Source organism: Typha latifolia, chromosome 9 (assembly GCF_019914945.1).
Source record: "Typha latifolia isolate L0001 chromosome 9, TyphaL0001v2, whole genome shotgun sequence".
NCBI classification, from domain to species: Eukaryota; Viridiplantae; Streptophyta; class Magnoliopsida; order Poales; family Typhaceae; genus Typha; species Typha latifolia.
Genome location: NC_133094.1, coordinates 5,864,896 through 5,887,666, shown reverse-complemented (window position 1 = coordinate 5,887,666; position 22,771 = coordinate 5,864,896). Strand labels below are relative to the sequence as shown.

The 22,771-nt window shown below is 35.7% G+C and overlaps 1 protein-coding gene across 2 annotated transcripts; it reads right to left on the bottom strand.

Annotated features, from left to right (window-relative positions):
* Window positions 1–1,953: 1,953 nt before the first annotated feature.
* LOC140795387 (protein LIKE COV 2-like) lies at window positions 1,954–20,361 on the bottom strand. Of its 2 annotated transcripts, XM_073147921.1 has the most exons (8): window positions 20,124–20,361; window positions 11,956–12,008; window positions 11,761–11,870; window positions 10,750–10,917; window positions 9,076–9,173; window positions 4,170–4,296; window positions 2,399–2,529; window positions 1,954–2,294 (listed from the first exon to the last, which is right to left on the bottom strand). In XM_073147921.1, exons 1-7 carry the CDS (start codon window positions 20,226–20,228, stop codon window positions 2,429–2,431), a joined length of 762 nt encoding a protein of 253 aa, XP_073004022.1. In that variant the 5' UTR covers window positions 20,229–20,361; the 3' UTR covers window positions 1,954–2,294; window positions 2,399–2,428. The 2 variants fall into 2 exon arrangements, with proteins under 2 accessions (XP_073004022.1, XP_073004023.1); XM_073147922.1 differs by lacking the exons at window positions 1,954–2,294; window positions 2,399–2,529 and adding an exon at window positions 3,546–3,969 and having other exon boundaries at window positions 20,124–20,346.
* Between the last annotated feature and the right edge of the window lie 2,410 nt (window positions 20,362–22,771).

Sequence of the window (22,771 nt, the reverse complement as noted above, 5' to 3'; positions counted from 1 at the left end):
CCATGGTGCTTTCCAAGCCTTCTGTAGTTGTCGAATCGTTTCCTCCGACCTCCGAGAATATAAGAAAGAATAGTTTAGTTAAGTTTGTTTATAGTTGTTTGATTTAGTCTCTATAAATAAGGCCTTGTAGCTTGTATCTGAAAAGGAATTAATGAAGGATTAATTTTTTGTTTCCCGGTATCTCTATCTCCAGGTCGCTTGGCCACCATCTTCCTCCTCCCTCCTTGCCAACCACAGCACCATCTTCCACTAAATCGGTCTCTTCTAGCCTCTAGCTTTCTTTTTCTGCTTCTCTACTTCTCCTTCAACCTATATTCACTAACCTCCATTAAAGAGCAAGTCAGATTTGCACTAAAACAGCCATCAAGGGTAACAAGCTGCAAAACAATCCAAGTAGATACAATCTCGATTAATTAGGTTATATCATCCTCCGACCTTCATCCACTTCTTCGAAGATATCTTCCAATCTAACCATCTGATTAGTATGAAATTAGATTTGTTAGAGAGCTCTCTCTGAGGGCTACAACATATTAAAATTCCACTTCGTTTCAACAACTAGAGTGGAGAGGATGGAGGCAATGTTAGCACCACTTTGGATGATGGGGCATGCAAGGAGCGGGGAGGAAGAAACCTTTACAAAATAGCACTCTAGTAGATTAAGAAAAATACAACAATTATCAAGGGAAGATAATGCATCGGCAAGTAGGGCTATCAAAATAACCTGAGTTGGCTCGAGATTGGCTCGAGTTCAACTTGGTATGGCTAGATCAAGGTCACTTTAAAAGTGAGCCGAATTAAGCTTGATCTACAAAATAAGTCAAAAATAATTTTTAACCAAGCTTGATCATGAGATGGCTTGATCAAGCTATATAATATATAATACATATAATTGATATGGATCTTTGAATCAAGACTTAAAAGGCTAATTATATTACTATATTAGTTCTTCTACTTTCACCATTATTCAGGCCTTATTTTAAGCTTGATTCAAGCCTCAATTCAAGCCTTGAATTAATTTAGGCTCGTCTAGGCACAAGCGTGGCTAGGTAATTAATTTAGCCTTTAAGGCTTGAATTACTTTTTAACCAAGCTTGATCATAAGATGGCTTGATCAAGCTTGGCTAGTTAAGGCTCAAACGTAATCAGATAATATTTAATATTATATAATATGTAATACATATATTGATATGAATCTTTAAATCAAGATTAAAGCCTAATTATATTACTATATTAGTTCTTATACTTTCACCACTTAATCAGGCCTTACTTCAATCTTGATTCAAGCCTCAACTCAAGGCTTGAATTAATTTGGAGTCATCTAGACTCGAACATGGCTTGAGAATCGAGATACCTAGGTGATGTGGACGAGCCAAAGGGAACCACTACACCAAAAAGCGTAACTTTAAAATCAGTAAATGGTGACTTTCGGTTTACATTTAAATCACTGAAAGGCTAAGAAGGATTTGGTAGCACCAATCATTTTAATTCTTTCCTTATTACCAATATTTTTTACTTGGTGGACCAAAAGTTGCTCAGGCCAGCATCTTTTATACGGTGGATTATGCAGGAGGGCAACCGAGGTCTTCCGAAGAGAGGCTTTGACAACAACTAGTCCGCTTCTCAGAGATCCGGAGGCAGTAGAGATTATGCTTTCATTCCTCTTCTCCGACATCCTTTGATGAGTTTTTTGTCCTTGCCTTATAATTGTCCCCCTCCTCCCCTTCCCTTTTCCCTTATTTTCTTGTTCTTTGAATAAATTTAACTCGCATCAAAAAAATAAAAAATATATTCTGAGATTAGACTTAACAGAAAAAAAAGGCTATTCAAGGCATTTGGTTTTGGTTGCGTCCACGTCACCTAGGGCACCAACATGGCGTAAATATCAACCAAGGGTTTGGTGAAAGAAAGATGGATGCTAGACATTGACTTCAATACTAGAATTGGTACAGCATCTGGCCAATTGCAGCAGCTTTACCATTCAGGTAAATAGTTTCAAAAATTCATCAGAGACATCATGCATTTTTACATACTATATGTTACAAATTTGCAGAACGAAACCAATGTATTTCTTCATTAATTGGAGACAAAAGATGCGAAGGAAAGGAATGAAGTGTTTTACAACATCAGCAAGTAGAACAGAATCTGAGCCCTGTTACGTCAGAGGAAGCAACAATCGAGCTTCTTCCCAACTTTGTCTGCTTTATATGGAAATCACAGCAGAAACCTCAAACAGATTGGAAAAATTCGAGCATTCAGCATTTCTCCTCTATAAATGTGCTTCACCCGAGATGTCACTTGAAATACAGATCCATTAAGTGAGAGTTGAATCAACTAACAATATAATGGAAGTCCGCACAAGCACTAAGACCAAAGAGATAGGCACGTAGTTGGAATTTACCTGGATTGCTAATTGATTAATTCTCTTGATTTATGTAATTCTGTTCAAGCGGATACTCTGATTCTTCCGTGGAACACTCTCTAGAGGAGCAATTGCTTGTGGCATTGTCATACCCCCAGAAACAATGATTTCTGAAGAGCTCATAAACATCAGAAAAGCATTAGACTGTATACATGATTAAAAAAAACTGATAAAACCAAACAACTCAGTTTATAAGTGATAGATTTCTTGGTAAAAATAAAATTACTGGTTTTAGTTCAACCTAAAATTCATATTTTATTGATTCAGAGAATTCCAACCAACTCAATAAGATTTTGGAATGTGCAAGAGGCGAGCTACTACATTTTCAGATAAAGAATCCTTTAATAAATTGCTTATTGACTCATGAGAATAGAGAACACATTGGGTTGATAGATACTGGGGACAAAATTCTCTAGTATGAGATTTGGCAAATCACAGGAAAAGCTTCTTCAGTGATTGTTTTCAGAAAGAAGTGGAGATGAGGGAGGACATAGTAGTGGAGAACTATTGGAGAAGAGGGAATTGTTTGCGGAACACATGAGATAGGCTGCATGACCCATCAAAAGAGATTCATATACGACTCTCTTGTATAAGTACTAAGGGTTAACAACCAGTGTAGGGGACATTTGAAGGTTTTTATCACATGGTCTGCAGTTAAAACCCCTGGAGCTTAGTTTCTTTCTATACCAGCATAGCTTACTGTGAGTAGATAACTAGTCTCAGAAAATTAGAGCACAAGCCCCTAAAAGAATATTTAGGTGGTAATACATTTTTATATAGTTGATCTTTCAACTTGACCAGAATTAGATTGACTTAGATTTAGATCTAACAAAGGTTAATAGTTGAGCATTATGGATCCCAGGGAAAAAGTAACTGTCCAGCAATAAATAGTAGTTCCTCATATTTAAGAAGACATCTTCTGGGTCCTTAAAATCCAATAAACAACAACCTGCAGTAGCTATTTCATATATAGGTCCACAAAACAATGCTCTATTAAGAGTTCTCTGAAAGGATCTGACCCTATTGTCTTCTATGTTTTAGTAATCTAAACTAAAAGGGCATCCAATGCACGATGCTCCATCCAACACAGAATTCCATAGGAAAGATATATGCAATTTTCCCACAATTTTTAAAAATGTTATTTCCTTGACTTGAATCCATGACTTCTTGGATGCAAGAGAAAAGCCTCACCATGCCACAGGTGACACTGCTTGTAATTATCAAAGAGTAACAAAATTAAATTAAAAAAAGACAGCTATTAGAAAATGCTACACCAAAACTTTCTAGAGAATCCAACTCTTTAGGATCAAATAAAATAAAGATTCCCTCACTCTTATTTCTTCATCTTCCAATGATTTTTCTTTCTCCCTTTTATCTTTCTAAATCATTGTAGACCGACAAATTTAAGCTGGTCTTCCATAAAAGAGGACAATTAGGAGCTTATAGAGAGAAATCACTTTGGAGCTTGTTAAGGTCACACCAGTCGTTTATACATGGCCAAAAAGATGGTTCCAGGTATCAGCACAGAGACAGTATAGAAGCCAAGAAAACTGTAAAAGTAAAAAAGAAACAACAAAAGGTAAAGATCCACAATCAACTTTGAAAGCAATAAAGCAATCACAATCCAAAATGAAACGAATAACATCCTTAGCTAGAACATAAATACAGGTACATTTGTATGTATGCATATATATATAAAGGCAAAGCAGGGAGCAAGAAATAGTATGATAGATTGTTTGATTGAACCAACCTATGCCTTCCCGAATGGACAAGTTCGGTCTAATGATCTCTTCAGAATTGACCAAAAATATATCTCCAATGTATAGATGGTTTGTGGGAACGTAAACACTACATAACTCTTCATCACCTTTATCAGTCTGCAATTAACAAAAAAAAATACTTCAGATAATAAGCCAGTAAACCCCATAACAAATTGGGAGTATCTCATGATAGAATTCCATCAACTACATATTGTGACAAGAAAATAGGGTGAACACAAAGCATTTATACAACAGTACAGCTGGAAATTCTGTTATGTACATTAGTAATGGACAGAACATTTGATAAATTGCAAAAAGCCCAAGTTTCAGATTTAAACAGCATCAGAAGACAGATTACAGATGTCAGCCAGAGTATCTAAAAATACAAATAGAGTTGCTATTAGATCTTGACAAACTGATGCACTTCTGATTATCAGAAATAAACAGTACTAAGTTTTGAAAGGAATGGCAGAATTTGGTCAACTCTAGTTAGTCCAGACAATTGTATTTTTTTTTATAAGTAAGTTTTCAACAACACTTCACATTTTAGTAAATTTGTGATTAACAGCCCATCCTAAAGAAATTTGTAACCTGACCCCATTTTGGGCATATAATATGACAATCTACTATAACTACCTGCCATCAATCCTAGAAGGTGGTTTATTTAACTCTATGGATGAATTTACTACTTGAGGCACTTTCTAACGCTACCTTCGCACTAACCAAACTTACTATTATACCTTTAGTAATGGTATTTTGCACAAGGTTATTTCAAAGTTAAGGGAAAGAGAGAAGAGTAGACAAGAGTATTATAGGCATTTTAGAGGTTAATCTTAGGAATAGTCTTATTCTGGTACAGTCTATTAGAGATTGGTTGGTTTAATTTACCCAGGGTGTCATGAAATTATAGGCAAAATATAAAGGTCAAGTTACAAAATGTCAAAAACATCAAAGATATTAAGATAGGGTGTTAATCATAAAATTATTTAAAATGTAATATGTAAATTGAAAATTCCTTTTAGTTTAATTATTAACTCTTGCATGAGTAGATTCATTCAAGGATGGCCATGCCATGGCACAACTCGTGATGACCACCAACTGACATAGCGCAGCAAGACGCGTGCCATAGCACTTGTCGGCAGTGCCACAAGAAAGGGAGAGAAAAAAAGGGAGATTAACAGTGGTTCACTCTTCATCGTCGCTTGCTCATCATCGTGGCAACGGAGAGCGGCGACGACGATGAAGAGTAAAGCACTGCTAAGAGGGGTGCCGTGCGGCACCTCTCGTGCAACGTGCCGGTACACCGCCGGCACGGCAAGTGTGCATGGCCATAGTTAAATTCATCAATAGTCAACATTCCCTAATCTGAACCTGCCTAGTGCTCAATTCTTATACTTGTAGTTGCTTCAAGCATGGGCCACAAACAAGGATTTTCTTGGCATTGGCACACATGTCGATAGTGGTATCAAATTAGCTCAACAGCTCTCAAGCCCTTCGAAATCAGTTCATATAGCGGTTAGCTTGAGATCAGCTTGAGTTCTATATGAGCCGAGGTCGACCTAGAAAATCAAACTCGATTAACAAACGAGCTGGGCTTGGCCCTCTTGCACTCGGCTCAAATTAGCTCGATATATATTTTTTTAAGTAATATAATATATATGTTTTATAATTTGCATAAATGTGTTGTCACGTAGTTATTGTGCTTCAATTTGAAACTAGGTGAGCTGGGTTGTTTTTTGCAATGTAAAATCAGTAAAGATGGATAACTTTTAAATTGGTTTTGGATGACATTTAGTCCACATCGGAAAACTAATAAAGAGAAACCATGTTTATATCTATCCACCTCTCAAAATATCCAAACAATGTAACTATGAAGTATATTAAAGAAAGTTCTTGAAACTAAGCTTGTTTAGTTGAGCCGAGCCAACTCCGTAACCTTAGTGAACTGAGCTCCCGTCAATTTTGATCTGAGCCAAGTTAGGCTCAGCAAGCTCAATAATGGCTCGTTTACACCCCTAGTGCCGACGGCAAGAAAGGGAGAAAGAAGGTAAAGGAGAGATACAAATAGAAAGAGGGAGAGAGGGAGACAGGGAGAAAGCTTACTCCTTCCATGCGATCACCATGACACAGATACCCAAACAATGAGATCAAGTCATTGATCCCTCGTCTGTGTACCCTAGCCATCACTTTGGAGAAAAAGATCAAGAAGATCATTATTAAGAAGAGATTGTGGCGGATCTAACTTATTTCTTATCAATCCATCATTTAAACGATGCGGATCTGATAACTTATTCTTAGCGGATCCTTTATTTAAATGATTGGATCATGAGTTACTTTCTGATCTGCCCAGAGAAACCATCTTCTCAAATGATCCACTCAACAGAATGTCTGTGAAGGACGGCAATTTGCTTCCTATCCTTCTCTAATCGCTGCCCTAGCCTCCTTAAGGTATTTCGCAGCCGTAAAAAGCCTTCCAATAGTTGTCAGAAGGTGTTACCTCATCTTTTCGGTATGGCCCATGCTAACTGGCATTACAATCCCTAGGCCACAGACTATAACCAATTTAACTCAAACCAGTATACTACCTTACCATCAGTACACAGTCATAAGATTACATCTCATTTCTTAACTTGTTACTATTTGGTTTATTTTTCACAATGCAAAACCACAGAAGCCATTAAATAATAGATATTAAAAAACCAAAATAATTGCAGTGATGACTTAATTATAGTAAGTAAAATCGATGTGTCAATAATTTAAGTTCACTAATAGAATCAAAATACCACTTTAGAGCTCAAGGACCCATGACCATGCTATTCAAGTGAAATAGTATAAAGTTCAGATGATAATGAACTGCAATATGGTGAAGCAAAGTCCTATAGTCAAGACAGGATCCAACTATTGTAAAAGGAAAATTCTTCAGTAATGTCATGTTAAGTGCTACCGAAGAGTAGGATGCTCTATGTAGCAAATTTGTACTGCCAACATGACTTTATAATCACCATCTCCTTATGTATTACACTTTTACTCCTACAAAGATCCACCATCTTCCTGTGCATTATACAATCTTTCTCCTACCATGTAGGATCCTACTCACTAGTAGCTTTTTAAGGGACATTATAAAGACTCATAGCAACACTCATTACAAATTCAGTCAAAAAGATTAATGAAACCGAACTAAAAGCTATTGATCCAGACCAAGCTCAAAAAGCTCTTATCACAATTTCCTCCCATCCACATGTTTGCGCCTCCTATCCATACTAAGGCAAGCTGTTAGGTCTCTCTCTCTCATGGTTCCAAGTTTTTATCCTAGGAAAACAAAACATTTTGGTGTTTCAGTCGGTTTTGGAGTTTTTTTTTTCATTTTTAGTCAATTTTTAGGAACAAAAATTTCAAAAAGAAAAATGGAAAATTTTAAAAAGTAGCAATAAAAAGAGCAGGAAAATATCAGATTCAAACAATTTTAATGTCACTGATCAGTAATTAGGAGAGAGTAATGTTGATGTGACCAAATTTCTTGCCGCTAATTAGAGTATTTACTATTGTTACCATACTTTCAAATAAATTGAGGCCACATTACTCATGTTACCAAATGTATCTTAAGTATGATTAGGAGAAATTAATGTTATGCTACAAAAAAATATTTACATGCTGCCATTAATAGGAAATAACATCAATGATAAAAAAGTAAATCTTTCCATGCGTAATTGCAGCTGTGTTATTCCATATCATTTTTTACAAATTATGCTTAATAAGGCTTATGTTACCAAAACGTAATAAATGCTGTCATTTATACGAGAAATTAAATTTATCGTTACCTAATGGAAGCCATTTAGGAATTAGGAGGAATCAGTGCTGATTAGTAATGGAAAGAGATTAAAGTTAAGCAATCAATAATTACACTACTGAGAATGGAACCTAAAATCCACTGTATCATCATCTTAACTGTCCATTAGCTTTGAATTTATGGTTGTGATTAAATATCTTATTTGACAAAACCCTGCATGTATCTCTTATTTGTTAGTTTCGCCTATTTTTCCTATAGGTCTTGGCTGAAACCATCCATCTCGGCACAAATGGATTGGTTTCCACCGATTTTTCAAACCATGCTCTCTTTCTCTCTCTGTCTCACACATAGAGCTTGTCCCAGTTGGATAAGTTAGCAAGGGTGAGGCAGGCTGTTAGGTCAAGTAGGAGTCATGTTTTGCACTTCACAGTCAGTTTTTCACGTGAAAAATCCAAAAATAAATAATTTAGTTCAGGCCTTTCATGAATTTTTAGGCTTGTATACCCAAGCCTAACCTGAATCCAACCCAGCATGGATTAGTTAGTTAATTTATCCAAGTTTGGGATAAAACTTGGCTAAATTGGGAGACAAAAATTTTCTAGTCTGCTTACCGCTGAAATTGAGAGGTATGAAAAATATTATGTTTAAATAGATGAGACAAACAAAGGTTACATGTAAATCTTTTCTGAAAAGACAAGTTCCTCTATAATTTGGGTAAAATTTTGTGTCAAATTTCTCCGATTTGTTTACTCAAATTTAGAAAAATCTAAAAGAAAAAATAAGTAAAGTTGATGAGAATTGAAGAAGAGTATTTTGTAGATCTACGCTTTCATATTCCATCAATCAAGTTAGCACCCTACAGATGACATTGCAAGTCATGGCAGGCGCTGGCCTAGCATGTGCCACACCATCTATCACGCCAATAGATGTCCAGAATAGCAATCCTTGCTTCTAACTATAGTGAAACCAAATTGCACTGTGACCTTACTGTTAGTATAACACAATGAGAACTAAACAATTTTGTGCGAAGAATCACATGTTGGATCTAGCTCAAAGAATTTATGTTGACAGGTAAATGGCAGATTACTAGACAAGAATATCTTAAGTACCTGAAGGACCATAGTTGATGTGATAAAACCAAATGCATATTCCCCAACACGTGGATGACATATGATTGCAACCTCTTTAAAAGCTGTAGTATTTTGATCTGTAGAAAATAAGAGAAAAAATAAAGAATGATTTGAGGTTTATCTTATACGCCCTTGCACATCAAGGACTTCCAATTGTCCTTATTGTAATTCTTCTGTAATACAAGGAACATATCCCTGGATATTTCTACAAAAGTTACAGCTATTTTACAATGAAAATGATAACTAGAACATTCAGAATAACAAACTTAATATAGGTAACCACTAACGACAAATGCTGTGTAGAGGAAAGAATCCTAATAAACATAAAATGCACTCATCTATTGGTTCCTGAAACTGAAATTTATGGAAAATTTGTCAAGCTATTCATGATGGCATGCCTCAATGATACCGGGACACTATTCTGTCTTGGTTACTTCCACAAGAGTGATTGACATTAGAATCAGGTTTTATATCTGCCTGACCATAATTCATTATAGTCAATCAAGACAAACAATGATTTGCAAAAATAAAATTCATCTAGAAAATTTTAGCATGCAACATCATGGAGAATCCATCATGCCAACCAACGAAAAGCCATAATGAGATGTTCACACTTCAGACCAATATGTTAGAGAAATGAACCTTTCATTGCTAGTGTTCTTTCCCTCAGACTGCCTTGTATTCCTCGTCGGTCATTGCTAGTGTTCTTTCCTTCATGCGCAGTTAACCACAATCAATTTTTCCCTCCCATTCAGATATAGCCATATAATCTTTTCTTAGAAAATAGAAACTACTCTATGAGACTCATTTTCAGAAATTTTCTTGCCACCAAGGGTCTACAGATTTGATTACTCCAGTATGCCAAACATCATACCTGGATTAACCAAGAAAAAGGTCTAGAGTAATCACCTGGCTGACCATTCAAATTCTTTAGTTTTTTGATACTCTAGATTTTAAATACAGAGCATCCAAACATGCCATTACTGTTGTTATAAGATGTTTCTATATTTTAACAATAAATTATCTAGGATGAAGCATATATGAATGCAAGGCTAGAACAAAGCTAGTCATTTGCATATCATATAGCAATTTATGAACTCTATGTTGGTCCAGCATTATATTGCTCCAAGATAGTATTTTAACTTTTAAGAATTGGAAATTTGTCAAATCAAAACTAAAGTATGATCGATCTTGGATATGACCACTTTTAGGTTTCTCTCTGTCATAGGCCATAAACCATCTGTGTAACTTTTTCCAATCCTGCCATTTAGTGGTTAATTCAATTTCCTTTAAGAAAAATTATTGTATATTTTTTCCCAAGCCACATGGGGACATAAAGAAACTTAAAAATTCCTGATGGCTGATGTGTTGAAGCTTGGCCAAGTATTAGGTGGATACAGTAAACTGAACTTCACAGACACACTAGAAGGGACATCATGATAATAAATAACGAACAAGCAAGTCAATCATAAATAGTCATTAGTTCAACCAGTATGTAATAGTCCATACTTATCTGTTAGCAATCTATATATGAAGATCAAAGAGTTAGATCTAAAAAACAGACCATGAGATCTAAATTGGAATATTTATTGGATTAAATTACTACCTTACATCTGCATCTTCAGATACTGTATGCACACAACGTAATAATACCTGGTGAAATGGCAGTGCTGATTTGCTTTGATGCTGAATAGATGTGCCTTACGAGGGGCATTCTCTTTATAAACCACTCTCCAAGCCAGAAAACAGTAGCACCCAACCATGATGAAACAAATATGCCAATGAGAAATACGAATAGCAGAGATGTCAAAAATCCAAGGCCTGTATGTAGAATACAAGAATTACTACATCAATACTTCTAGATTAAGAATAAAAATTAGAATTTTAGCAGTAATGCCAACTATATGAATCTTTATATGACATGCTGAACAGTCCGAAGATGACATGCATCTTAACAAAATAGCAACCTGTATACTGCAATGACATAACTTTCATGTCATGGTGCAAGCATAGCTAATTTCATCACAAATTGCATTGATGTAATATGAAAATATATCAGTGTCTTTTCTGTATGTGCAAAATTATTTCTCTTTTAATCCAAATCAACAAAATTTAAAATTGTTCCCAATAGTTCCCAAAATTCAAAGCCTGATCATAGTACACAGAAGAAAAGGATGTATAATAGTATTTAGTTTCTGAGGGACAGGAAAGATTAAATCAATATCACAGAGAGGAAAGTAATCTCAACCTTGAAGCAGAATGCAATCCTATGTTGCAGCCATCCTCAGTAATAATCCAACATTCTAAAAACAAGGGTACTTCTTTTTAATATCCTCATACTCTTTTATTTTCAAACTTCATTCAATTGAGACTCCAAATCTCCAACAATGATAACTAATATCTAATATGAAACAAATTTTTACATAACATAGTAATGCTCACTGAAGTAGCCCAAATGCATTTCTCATATTGCATTTAAAAACTCTAGGGTTCCACTACAAGCTTTGAAAAAAAGAACTATTTATTCAACCAGCTCTCACAGTAAACTTCCTCTAGTTACTCAAATCATATAGCATTTAAAGCATCTGTCGGGCTAAAAATATTGTCAAATAATAACTTAAATGCCCAACAATCAACAACAGAAAAGTATTTAATAAGACTTACCAAATATGTCAATGCCAAGTTTGGCATACAGTGGACTGAAAAAACCATCAACAAACTGAATAAACCACCATGTGATGAAAAATGTGACAGCAACAGGGAATAGAACTACACTGAGAAACAAATGAAAGTAAAAAAAAAAAAAAAGAGTTAGACCATTAAAAACATCATGAACTTTCATAAAATAATAGAATGTACCATCCAGTCATGAATTTTCTTGAGACCCAGCTCTGGAGAACAGCACAACATGCCTGAATACAAGAAACAGATAGTTTAGTATGACAATACTATACAAAGGAATTCTGCTAATCTGTCAAATGAACTTGTCTTTTATCGTGTTCATAGGTATATGTATGTGCAAAAACAATGGTTTCATTTGTTAGTATGAGTAATGTATAGAAGGAAAATGCTACAGTCCTTTACAATGCCCTTTATAACTATAACACAGTCAATGATGATGACTAGAATGTTCTATGTGGCAAGATTATAACTGCACATAGATTTTAGCTAATCCTCACTACCTTCCTTATGTATTACACTCTGAACTCTACTAATAACCAATCTTTCCATATCTTATACTCTTTCCCTGCCATGGCGACATCCTAACCATTGACAGCATGATAAAGAATGTTGTAAAGGACATGTAGCACTAGGGTGTAAACAAGCCGAGTTCAAGCTCGAGACAAGCTGGTTAATTGGGGGTCGGCTCGGCTCACACTAGTATCTAGTTGGCTCAGCCTCGTGTCTGAAATATTAAGAATTATTTTATTTTGAGAGAACACATTTTATTCTACGAGGCTATATATAAAGCCCATTTCAAGTTTGTTAGTTTCTGATATGAGACTAAAGTGGAACTTCATTTAAAAAATTTAACACAATCTTGAAAAATGTAATAAGTAGGATTCAAACCTAGGTCATGGCTAAGGATAAAGACATTCCCTACCAACTGTGCTAGAATAACTTTCAATAAAAAAAACAGAACTAAAAAACTCGGCTCGGCTCGGCTCGGCTCGATTAAGTTTTCGAGCTAAAAAACTCAGCTCAGCTCAGTTCATTAAGAGCTCAAGTTGAACTCTAAACAAGCCGAGCTCACGATCCTTGTGAACCAGCAAGTTTTTTTTACAGCCCTACATAACACTACCATTTAGAGAAATACCAACTGTATTTAGGCACAAATAGATGATTAAATTGTTAAGATAGTAAAGCATGTATTTGAATCTACCACGAAATCGAAACCACCTCAAAGAGTAGAGATGGAAGAAAATAAAATTACTTATCAAACCAGATTCCCAGGAAACTAAGATATATGCATATCTCACAAACATCAATTTCCAAGCCTTTAATACTGAAGATTTGTTCAGAAGTGCACTAGACTCTTCCATTGCACAAGTTTCTCCATCAAATTTATGCTATTATATCTCCCTTACTAATCCTCAGTGTCATTTTAGGTCTTCCCTTTCTTTTCAAGCACCTTCAACTAGAAGGAAATCACTCCTCGCAATGGCATCATCACAAATTATTTAATTGCAAAGTTATCCTCCATGTCTCCTAAATCTATCTTGCATCAACCTATTTCAAATGATTATCATAATATTATCCCAAATGAGTGCAATTCTCTTATATCAAGCTATTTGTTTTTCTAATTTCTTTCTCATAGTCATATCCAGCTTAACACCTTCCAGAAAATACTTTATTTTTTCATATATGGTCTCCTATGTCTTTGACCCGTAAAGCATAAATTTATGATAGCTTGCCCTACAAAAGACACTTCTAAACTTGGTGGGATATGAGGAAAACGCGTCGTGCCAATTTGACAGTCAATGTCCAAGGTGTGTCTTTTCCTAGAGAAAAATCCAACCAAAAGCTCATCATACATGCAAGAGACTTTCTCAGGTTTTATATACAAGGATGGAGAACGAGATCAATAAGTTTTTCAAAGTAATATAGATGCATCTGTAGCAAGCCTAAGGCATTTGTCTATATTGAAGGTAACTTCGTTAAATACACTTCTAAGTTTTACTGACAGGTTGCTGCCCTTATGAGGGAAATTATTGTTTTGTTGTCCACAGATTAATCTATCCTATCTTGGATATTCAAATACTGTATATCCAAGCTCCATAAGATGCCAGTTCTGTGATGAAATGTCAATGGAAATTTCTGATAAAAGTTACAACTTCTAAGCTGTCAAAAATGGGCTTCTTTACAATTTTACAGTAAAATCTTCAATGTTTCACATGTGATAGACCAAAGGAGCATATCAAATTGCTTCAGTAAGCAGGATATTGGTTATCACGTACATTCAACAATCAAATCACCTAACAGAAGCAATGTATTAAAGAACCATACATTCCAACTAGTTACTCATGTAGAACATAAGATGCATCAAGTTGATAAAGATCTATTTGACTAGAAATGAGTTTTGCAACTTGAAACATATTTCATGAGCTCAAGTTTGAAGAAGCAAAATAAGCCAGAAGACATCCAAGAAGAAGAAACTATTCATAAGCAAGCCTCCATCAAAGGAAAGACCTCCGCAAGGTACAAAGTTATCTTACAATACAAATTTACTCAAGCACATTGGTCTTGCTTCTCATTGCCCTAGTTTATCAGAAGTTTTCAGGACATTATCATGTTTTATTTACCTCTTATCTGGAAAGGAACTTGGTGATGATATATTCACTTAATGCAATTAAGGGCATCTCTTCTGGCATGGAAATCAAGTTCTCACCACAGGTATCCTTGAAAATAGATTTCTGCATTCCTGGTTCAATGAACTTCTTTGACAGAAGATATGCCTCCTTTACTCACTAGGTATGATGGCATGGATTTTGGTGAACCCAACTAGTTCTACTAATCGAAACGAGGCTGCACAATACTATTATTGGACAGAACACCAGATGGGAGAACTCTATCACTCTAAATTGGTTTTATTGCTAAGGAAACCACACGCTATTGAAGATATTCATGCAAGAGCTCAAGCGAAATCAATCTCCAAGGCAATGCAAAGTGAATCAAATGTTTGCACATGCCCAAGATTCGATTTAGAGTCATTCTAGTCAAATACTTGGAGGATCTGTTGGAGGTTTTGGTTCCCCAATAATAGGTTTAAGCTCTAGACACAAAACATTGGAAGCAAGAGACTATAAGAACTGAAAGAAAGAAAAAAAAAACACATTTTTCTACTTCTACAGTGAAGAAGAAGAAGAGATGAGAAGAGAGAAGAAAAAGACACTGGTGAAGAAGAAGAGAAGAGAGCAAGGGAGAGAAAAATAAAGAAAAAAAACACATAACCAATGCGGCCGGAGCTAGATCTCTATGTCGGAGAAGTACCCACTTCGGTTAGGGAGAGAGATATCCCCGTGATGCAAATCTAGTATGAATGCAATGTTTTGGAGAACAATCGACCCAAACAAATAACTAAAATAAAATATAATAAGCAATAACTGATAAGAAGTTAATTGATTAAAAGGATCACTACTAGATAGAATGAGAGAAAACCACTCAGATAAGGCAGTAGCTTCCTCAACTCTCAAATAGGTATGTTGATAGTAGAAAAGCCTATAATATGGTGTAAGAAAAGACCGTAGAGTTTAGGTTTACTAATAAATGGAATAGTAGTGCTTTTACTTTAAAACCAAGTTCTCCTCTTCACGTCCGGGCACCCAAAGGTTTTCTTTCACTACTGGAATCTTCTGGACAGCGGCAATAACCAACGAAAAAAGTAGAGATTGAAGAAGGAGAGAGGTTTAGAGAGGAAGTAGAAGAGATTAGAGAAGAATCTTAAGACTGAGTAGGAGAAAGGGAGAGAGAGAAAGAGAGAGAGAGAGAAGAAGAAGAAGAAGACCACAGGGGAGAAAGTGAGAGATCTCAAAATAATCTTGTTCCAACTTGTCCTTATTTCTCAAGCAATAACCCTTAAATAGGTTAACAACTTTGATTCTAGTTGATTCTAATAGAAACTTATTTCATAATAGGACTCTAATTTATCATCTTACCTAAATTGACTAACCCAATTTAGGTAATAAATCAATATGGACATCCCCCACATATAAGCTTACCATAACTATCAATTGAGATTCTAATAGGAATTCATTTCCTAATAGGATCCTAATTAATCAAACCTTACCTAAATTGACTAACCCAATTTAGGTAATAACTCAATACGGACATCCCCCGCATATAGGCTACCATATCTATTAATTGACTAATTTAATTGATTATTTGAATTAAAATAAACAATTAGACCAAAATTGGACTCAAGCAATTTTATTTTGGTCAAATTGAAGATGATGCCCACATCACCCCAGGTCAGATACAAGTCACGTCCAAACCGGGTATCGGCCAATACAACCAATACCCGCCCAATACCAATCAAGACCCAAAAAAGGATCGGTCAATTTTTGAATCCATGAAATTAATATCTACTATTGAAGGACTTTATATTAGCCCTTAAAAATTAAAATATATTTTAAGGACCTAGAAAGGTTTAAAGATAATTATTTGATATATCAAGACTATTTAGTGCGCCAACGGCACATACCAACGACAAGTACCACACTGAGCCCTGGTATGGACTTTCTATATATCTTTCATAATATAATGATAATTAAATACTACATGGAGAGTGAAGTTTATGAACAAGCGAGTTAGAAACTGCATGATCCCTGAAAAAGTGTATTCTATATGGTGTATACTACATACAGGGGAAAGCATTTCGAACCCAAATAAGAGTCCAAGTCAAGTTAGTCTCTAATTAGTTAACCGAGTCCTTTTTTAATAGGCTTGACCTGATACAAATAGATTTGTTGTGAATCTTAAATTCCTAAGGAAATAAGGAGTTTAATCAATAAAATATAGATCATTGCATTCTACCCCTATCAAAATAAGTTTCATGCTTGTTCTTTTTAAAATATAATCAAAAATAGTCTTATAAATATAATCATATATTTCTAGTCACATGATTGAATACCTTTGCTAGATAATATCTTATTGAACATGATCATGCTCAAGTTATTATAAAACCTGTAAAAACTAATTTATCTTAAAATTATGAATAAACATTTCACTAGATTGAGTGGAAAATTTCCAACTTTTCATTATTGTGACCATAGAGGTAGTAACACATCATATTGTTCACAAAAGTTTGTCGATTATTTATCCTGCAATGTTTGGTTATGATAATACTTATATAGGGTTAAAATGGTCATTTAATATAAACAATTGGGACATAAATAGCAGATATTAAAAGTACAAGTTTATTAGAACATAATTAAGTCTCATCAAGTTTTGTTGAGTAATTAAATAGTAATGTCAGCTTGAAGTTATGATTGTCCAATCGATGATCCCATGATCTTAAATTTGATAGATTAGAATAGATAGGATTCAATTGGTTCACTATAATGAGTTCAATTGAGCTTAACTTGGGAACCAATTAGGCCTAATTAGGTTCATAATTTTACTAAAAAAAAGTCAATCGATCAAGTCAAGCCAATAACGTTAGGAGCTGAACCGAATGAATTCAAATTTATTTGAACTCGCTTGGAGGGAATCATCATTGGGAGATTACAGGTCCTAATTTCATGGGCACATTATTTCTCCTACACCTCTTTAAAACCTGGACCACAATCCCCTTAACCTTAGTTAATTAGTTAAGCAACCTTCCCCCCTTTGTAACCTATTCCACAGCCTCCTCATTTTTCCTTTCTTCCACAGGAACTGTCCCTTGCCCTTTCCCTTCTTTGCTACATTGGTCCCTATGCCCCTCCAGTCTCCTCTTCTTATTCCTCACAGTTCAAATTTTAAAAATAGTGTGGGAAAGGTCAACTGCTAGGTAAGTAGGAAAAGAGGGATCAAGAGAAGATTTGGGGGATTAGTTATTCATTGCCATCCTGAGGCATTAGACACTCCAAATCCGTCAGATAATTCCACCAATTGCAGGAAAGCTTGCGAGGAATCCTAAAAGGCAGTTTGCTTGCTGAAAATTGTAGTCCAAGACAAATGCTTTGTTGGACCAGTTTTAACAAGCTGCCTTGCTTACATAGTGCTGCACTATCTTTTGAAGGTCATTAAAGACATCCTTAAATGCAGCAACAGAGACCTGGGTAATATGTGGATTGTTTGCCCATAAGTTATAATGACCAATACATGATGGATCTTCACTTTCATCAAAATTCTTTAAGAGAGACTCTATCTTAGGGTCAAGCAATAGCTGCTATAATCTCCTAATATCGATACCCCCTAAACAAATTCACATGTATTTATTCAATTCAGCCTAAATGGTTAAATGTTATATGTGTGACACAACATTAGATTGCATCTTTCTAAATCATGAATGTGACTTGGGCCTAATTAGCTGCAAGTTCAATTAGGTAATCAAATTAATCCAGTTAAAGTCTGGACCAGAGAGTAACTGGACTATGTAAGCCAAAACATTAAAATCATCTCAATTAGACTCAATTGGGAAGACCGATTGAATCGTATCTAATCTAATTTGATGAATTTAAGATCAAACAAAGATCAAGATTGTAGGATCATCGATTGGATGGTCACTGACTTCCAAGTCATCATTAACTATTTTATTACTAAACAAAACTTGATGGAACTTTGAAATTATATTCTACACATTTGTGCTCTCGTGTTTACTAGTTACTATTTAATGACCCAACTGTATATTTATAAAAAGGCCATTTTATCCTCTATATTAGTACTTGCATAACTAAATATTGTGAAATAAATAATCAGCAAACTTGTGTGAACCATAAAATATGACAGATTTACAGTCACAAAATGAAAATTCTTCTGTCAAACTAGAATTTTTTTCATAATTTGAAGATTTGAAGATTATTTAGGTTATTGCACTACAATAATTGTGTTAGACAAGATATTCTTAGCTTAATATATACCTGCATTCACCTACGCGCACTCAAATGAAAGAGAAAACATTGCAAACTTTGCACATATGTGGGTCCAATCAGCTTGAGGAAATCATGGAAAAAAATAAAAAGTATCAGTCTAAATTCAATTGTTAAAAAATCCAATAGTTTTATTTCTAGCACCTATAGTATTGCTCGTATCAAACAATCACCTATCACTAGATTAGAAAGACAACCAAATTACTACATACACAATTCCATATATTGGTTAACCAGTTGCCGCTTTAACTACTACTCAACTGTCCAAAATATAGATTTTGAATAACTCCTTGAACCTGCTAAATTTTGAGAAAGATTCCCCTATGCTGACAATGGAGAAACAATAGATTGAGAAGCTACCAGCCAAGTTCAGATTAGTTACCAAGTCAAACATGACAAGAGATCATCTCAAGAGTTATGTTCAGTTCCTTAGCATTGTTATGCAGGAGTAATTTTCATAGGAGTTTGTCATCCAGTTGCCAGAGCATCACAAAAGCTAAATAAGCTGACTAGACAAGATGGAGCTAAAGCATGTCGTAAGTTAGTTGGAGGCTGAAGTGGGTGACCATAAGCAGTATGTTCAAATGTCAACACAATCCTAGGGCATATGCAAGAATAGAACCTGATCAGCCACACATAAATGGTTTGCGGTTGAGGCATTCTAACTCATTGAGTCTGTGAAGTAGCAGGACCTGAAAAGTAACTAATAGTAGTGCACGCTTAAATTGCCCAAGTGCTCAAAAGCAGCATTGTAGATTGGTTCAGAGTTCAGACACATGGGGAAATCAAATTCATAGCTTCCCAGCCATCTCTACATGTACAGCTATTCATGTGGTGTTAAAATACATGCTCCAAAAGTTTCAGGATCCATTTGACGAAATGCTTCTTTTTCCCCATTTGCATTACAGTTCAATTACTAGCAAAATCATGGAATAACCATCAAATTGCATCATCCAATTCCTCCCATAAGCAAGTTCAAGAATAAAAAAGAAGAGATTCAATCTAAATACTGAAAGTTCCCAATATTTGCATCACTGATGACACTACGAATCACTGACGTGTGAAACATAAATCGATGTATTAATATCCAGCCACAGTGGTAGCATTTATAACTCATACGCTAAACCCTAAATTAAGGCATTCCAAATTATATCACTTCACTATCTAGTATTTCCCAATTACAGATCCAGGACTGCTACAATGTTTCTGTTTCATCCGATTTAGCACTTCATATCCAACACAAATCATTCAATAGATACATCAAATAGAACGTGTTGTAACTTAACAATATGTCAACAAAAAACTATGATCGCTACAGCACAGAGCGGAAAAGAAATAAAAGCAGTGGATGTAGATTTTCCAATAAATGTCTTAACAATTAGGCCGATCAGAGGGGAAGTATCCATCGTGAGGAAAATGCGGTGAGATTTGAGGGTTTCGAGACGAGATCCGAACCTTGCGAGTGGAGGAATTGGGCGAACTCGGCGGAGATTTCGCCGGGTCCTCGGGATCCTCCGGCTGGCTCAGCGGGATCGATGTTGACTCCTTCTCTTCCGCCATTCTCTCTCTCTCTCTCTCTCTCTCTCTCTCTCTCTCTCTCTCCTCTCGGGCGAAGGAGATGGAAGGAGATGGAAGGTGAGAGGTCTGGGAGGAGTAAGAAGCAAGCAAACCGAGGGAAACGGGAAAAGGGAAACGGTCACAGGTGTGTAGGACCCTCATACGGTTTAAGACGACGAAAATGCCCATGTGGATACGATCCTCTGATATTTTGATTCGTTTGACTCGAACTACTGTGCACGGCAGTGGTAGCAGGGCATCGGCGACACTAACTCACAATAAATTGTATCTGAGAAACGCGTTCCCCCTCTTGTTAGAAGGTCAATTCTCATTGAACAGCGAAGCGATAGGCCAGTTTGTTCAAATGTCTTGATCGGGGACCGACCCCTCGTCTTAGCCCAACATCCTTCTAGTTTTAAAAAGAGTTTTGTTACCAAACTAGCCCTCTTCACAAAATTTATGCCCAAAATAGTTTACCTCCCCTGCGACTAAAGAGGTGGATAGGTTCACTCCCAACTCAGCAGCGCTATGACTTGAAGCGATGTTTTAACGGTATTAAATTTAAAGCAATAATTCAACGACCCATACAGCTTGAAGCGATATTTTGAGGGCATTTAGTTTGAAGCAATGGCTTGACGATATAAACAGCTTGAAGCTTAAACTAAGTGGCTTAATATATTGATTAAAACTTAGTGTGTTACGAACTAGATCTGGAATGATCAGTCTGTAATATGATCCTGAGATTTTGAGGGGTAGTAATCTCGAAAATTCCAGATCTAATGGCTTTGGAATGAAGTCAATTAGATATCCGGATGAAAAGTTATTATTAAAATAGTGGAACAAGGTCGAAGTAGGGCAAAACGGTAATTAACTGACATTGCGGCAGTGGTCGGAGAGTGGTGGACGGCCAAGGATGATGGTGGACGGCCGTAAAGTAGGGTGGCTGACGATTTAATGGCTACGATAAAATGGTAAATACAAAGTAAATAAACTTAACTTAACTCAAAATTCATTCAACGCTTTCATTCAATGATTATGATAGGTTCTCAAACTAAAGATAGGCTACACAACGATTCCTTCAAGATCTGGATGTATTATAAGAATTAGTCCGCATAACTATGGAAAACTATTCGTCAGATATTCTCTGATAGTTAGAAAATTATGAAACTAATTGGGTTAGATCCGTAACTTCCCGATCTACAACTTTTGTATTTATGCCCTTCATAGATTCGAACTATATCAGGGATGAAAATACGGAATAACGTGGGTGATAGTGGTGGTGACAAGTGGAGTGGATATTAGGGTTATGGATGGGTATAGAAATGAACGTGGATGGTGGATGTGATTAAGGGAAGTAGATGAAGGGAACGAAGTGGTCGAGATCCCAAAAAAGAGGGGTGGCTCGACAGTCGAGGGAGATTAGAAGTTAGGAGAAACCTTGCCAACGGTAAAGGTGGAAAGATGGTGAAGAGGGAGGAGGGAGATTAGGGTAAATAGATGATAGAGAGGCAAGAATTTAATATTCTAATAGCATAATGAATTTGGCTGCCATCCACATATATATAAAGGCTAGCCAATAAGTCCTAAAATAATATATAACCCTAATTCTAGAAGATTCCCGCTGATCGCGTTCGAACATGCACAATCACGTTCAAACGCATTAAAAGACGTTATATGTATGTGCGAACGCGATGCAGACGTTCGAATGCGGGCGTTTGAACTCGCCCGACCGCATTCGAACGCACAATATGCGTTCTCTGTATTTGCGAACCTGATGCAGGCATTCACAAGGGCGTTCGAATGCGACCCTTCCTACTTTCGAACGCGACTTATAGGAATTTTATTTTAATGAAAATAAACAACTAATGCAGTAAGAAAATATCCTAACTAAACGTATCAAATTATCAATTAGGGCTGCACTCCACATATTTATAGAGGCTAACCCTAAACTGATTTTCCTTAGGATTTGCCATATTAAAGATAAACATAACCTAGAGATAAACATGACTAAATTAGCCTTTCTTATCTTTTTTGAAATGTTTCTTCGTTCTTCAAACGATAGAGTCCTAATCTAAAGAAACCTTAAATACGAAAGTTGTAGATTAGGACGTCATCAATCTTCTCCAAGTAGTTCCATAATATTCGGATGACTTTTGAATATTTATAGAATATTTTTCTAAAACTGCACAAAAGTTAACTAAACTGAACTTAACTAATTAAATAAACTCTAATCTACTTAAACTCTAAATAAATTATATAACCAGAATAAATAAGATAACTAGACTTGATCCATCGAGCCCAATGTCCATATGATGTGATCCGATCTGACTCGGATCGCATCATAGTGAGTCTTAGATGTCTCTGTATCTAGGGAGGATTAGCTCTTTATCTGGCCTATATCTAGTATTCGAGCTCTTAAATGATCAAAACAACTTACTATCCAAAGATGTCTTATTTTTTACATGGTAAGTATAAATAAAGAGTTATTAAAAATATTAACTCTTCAACATTTTATGTTAGAGGTAACATTTTATGTTAGGTCCAAG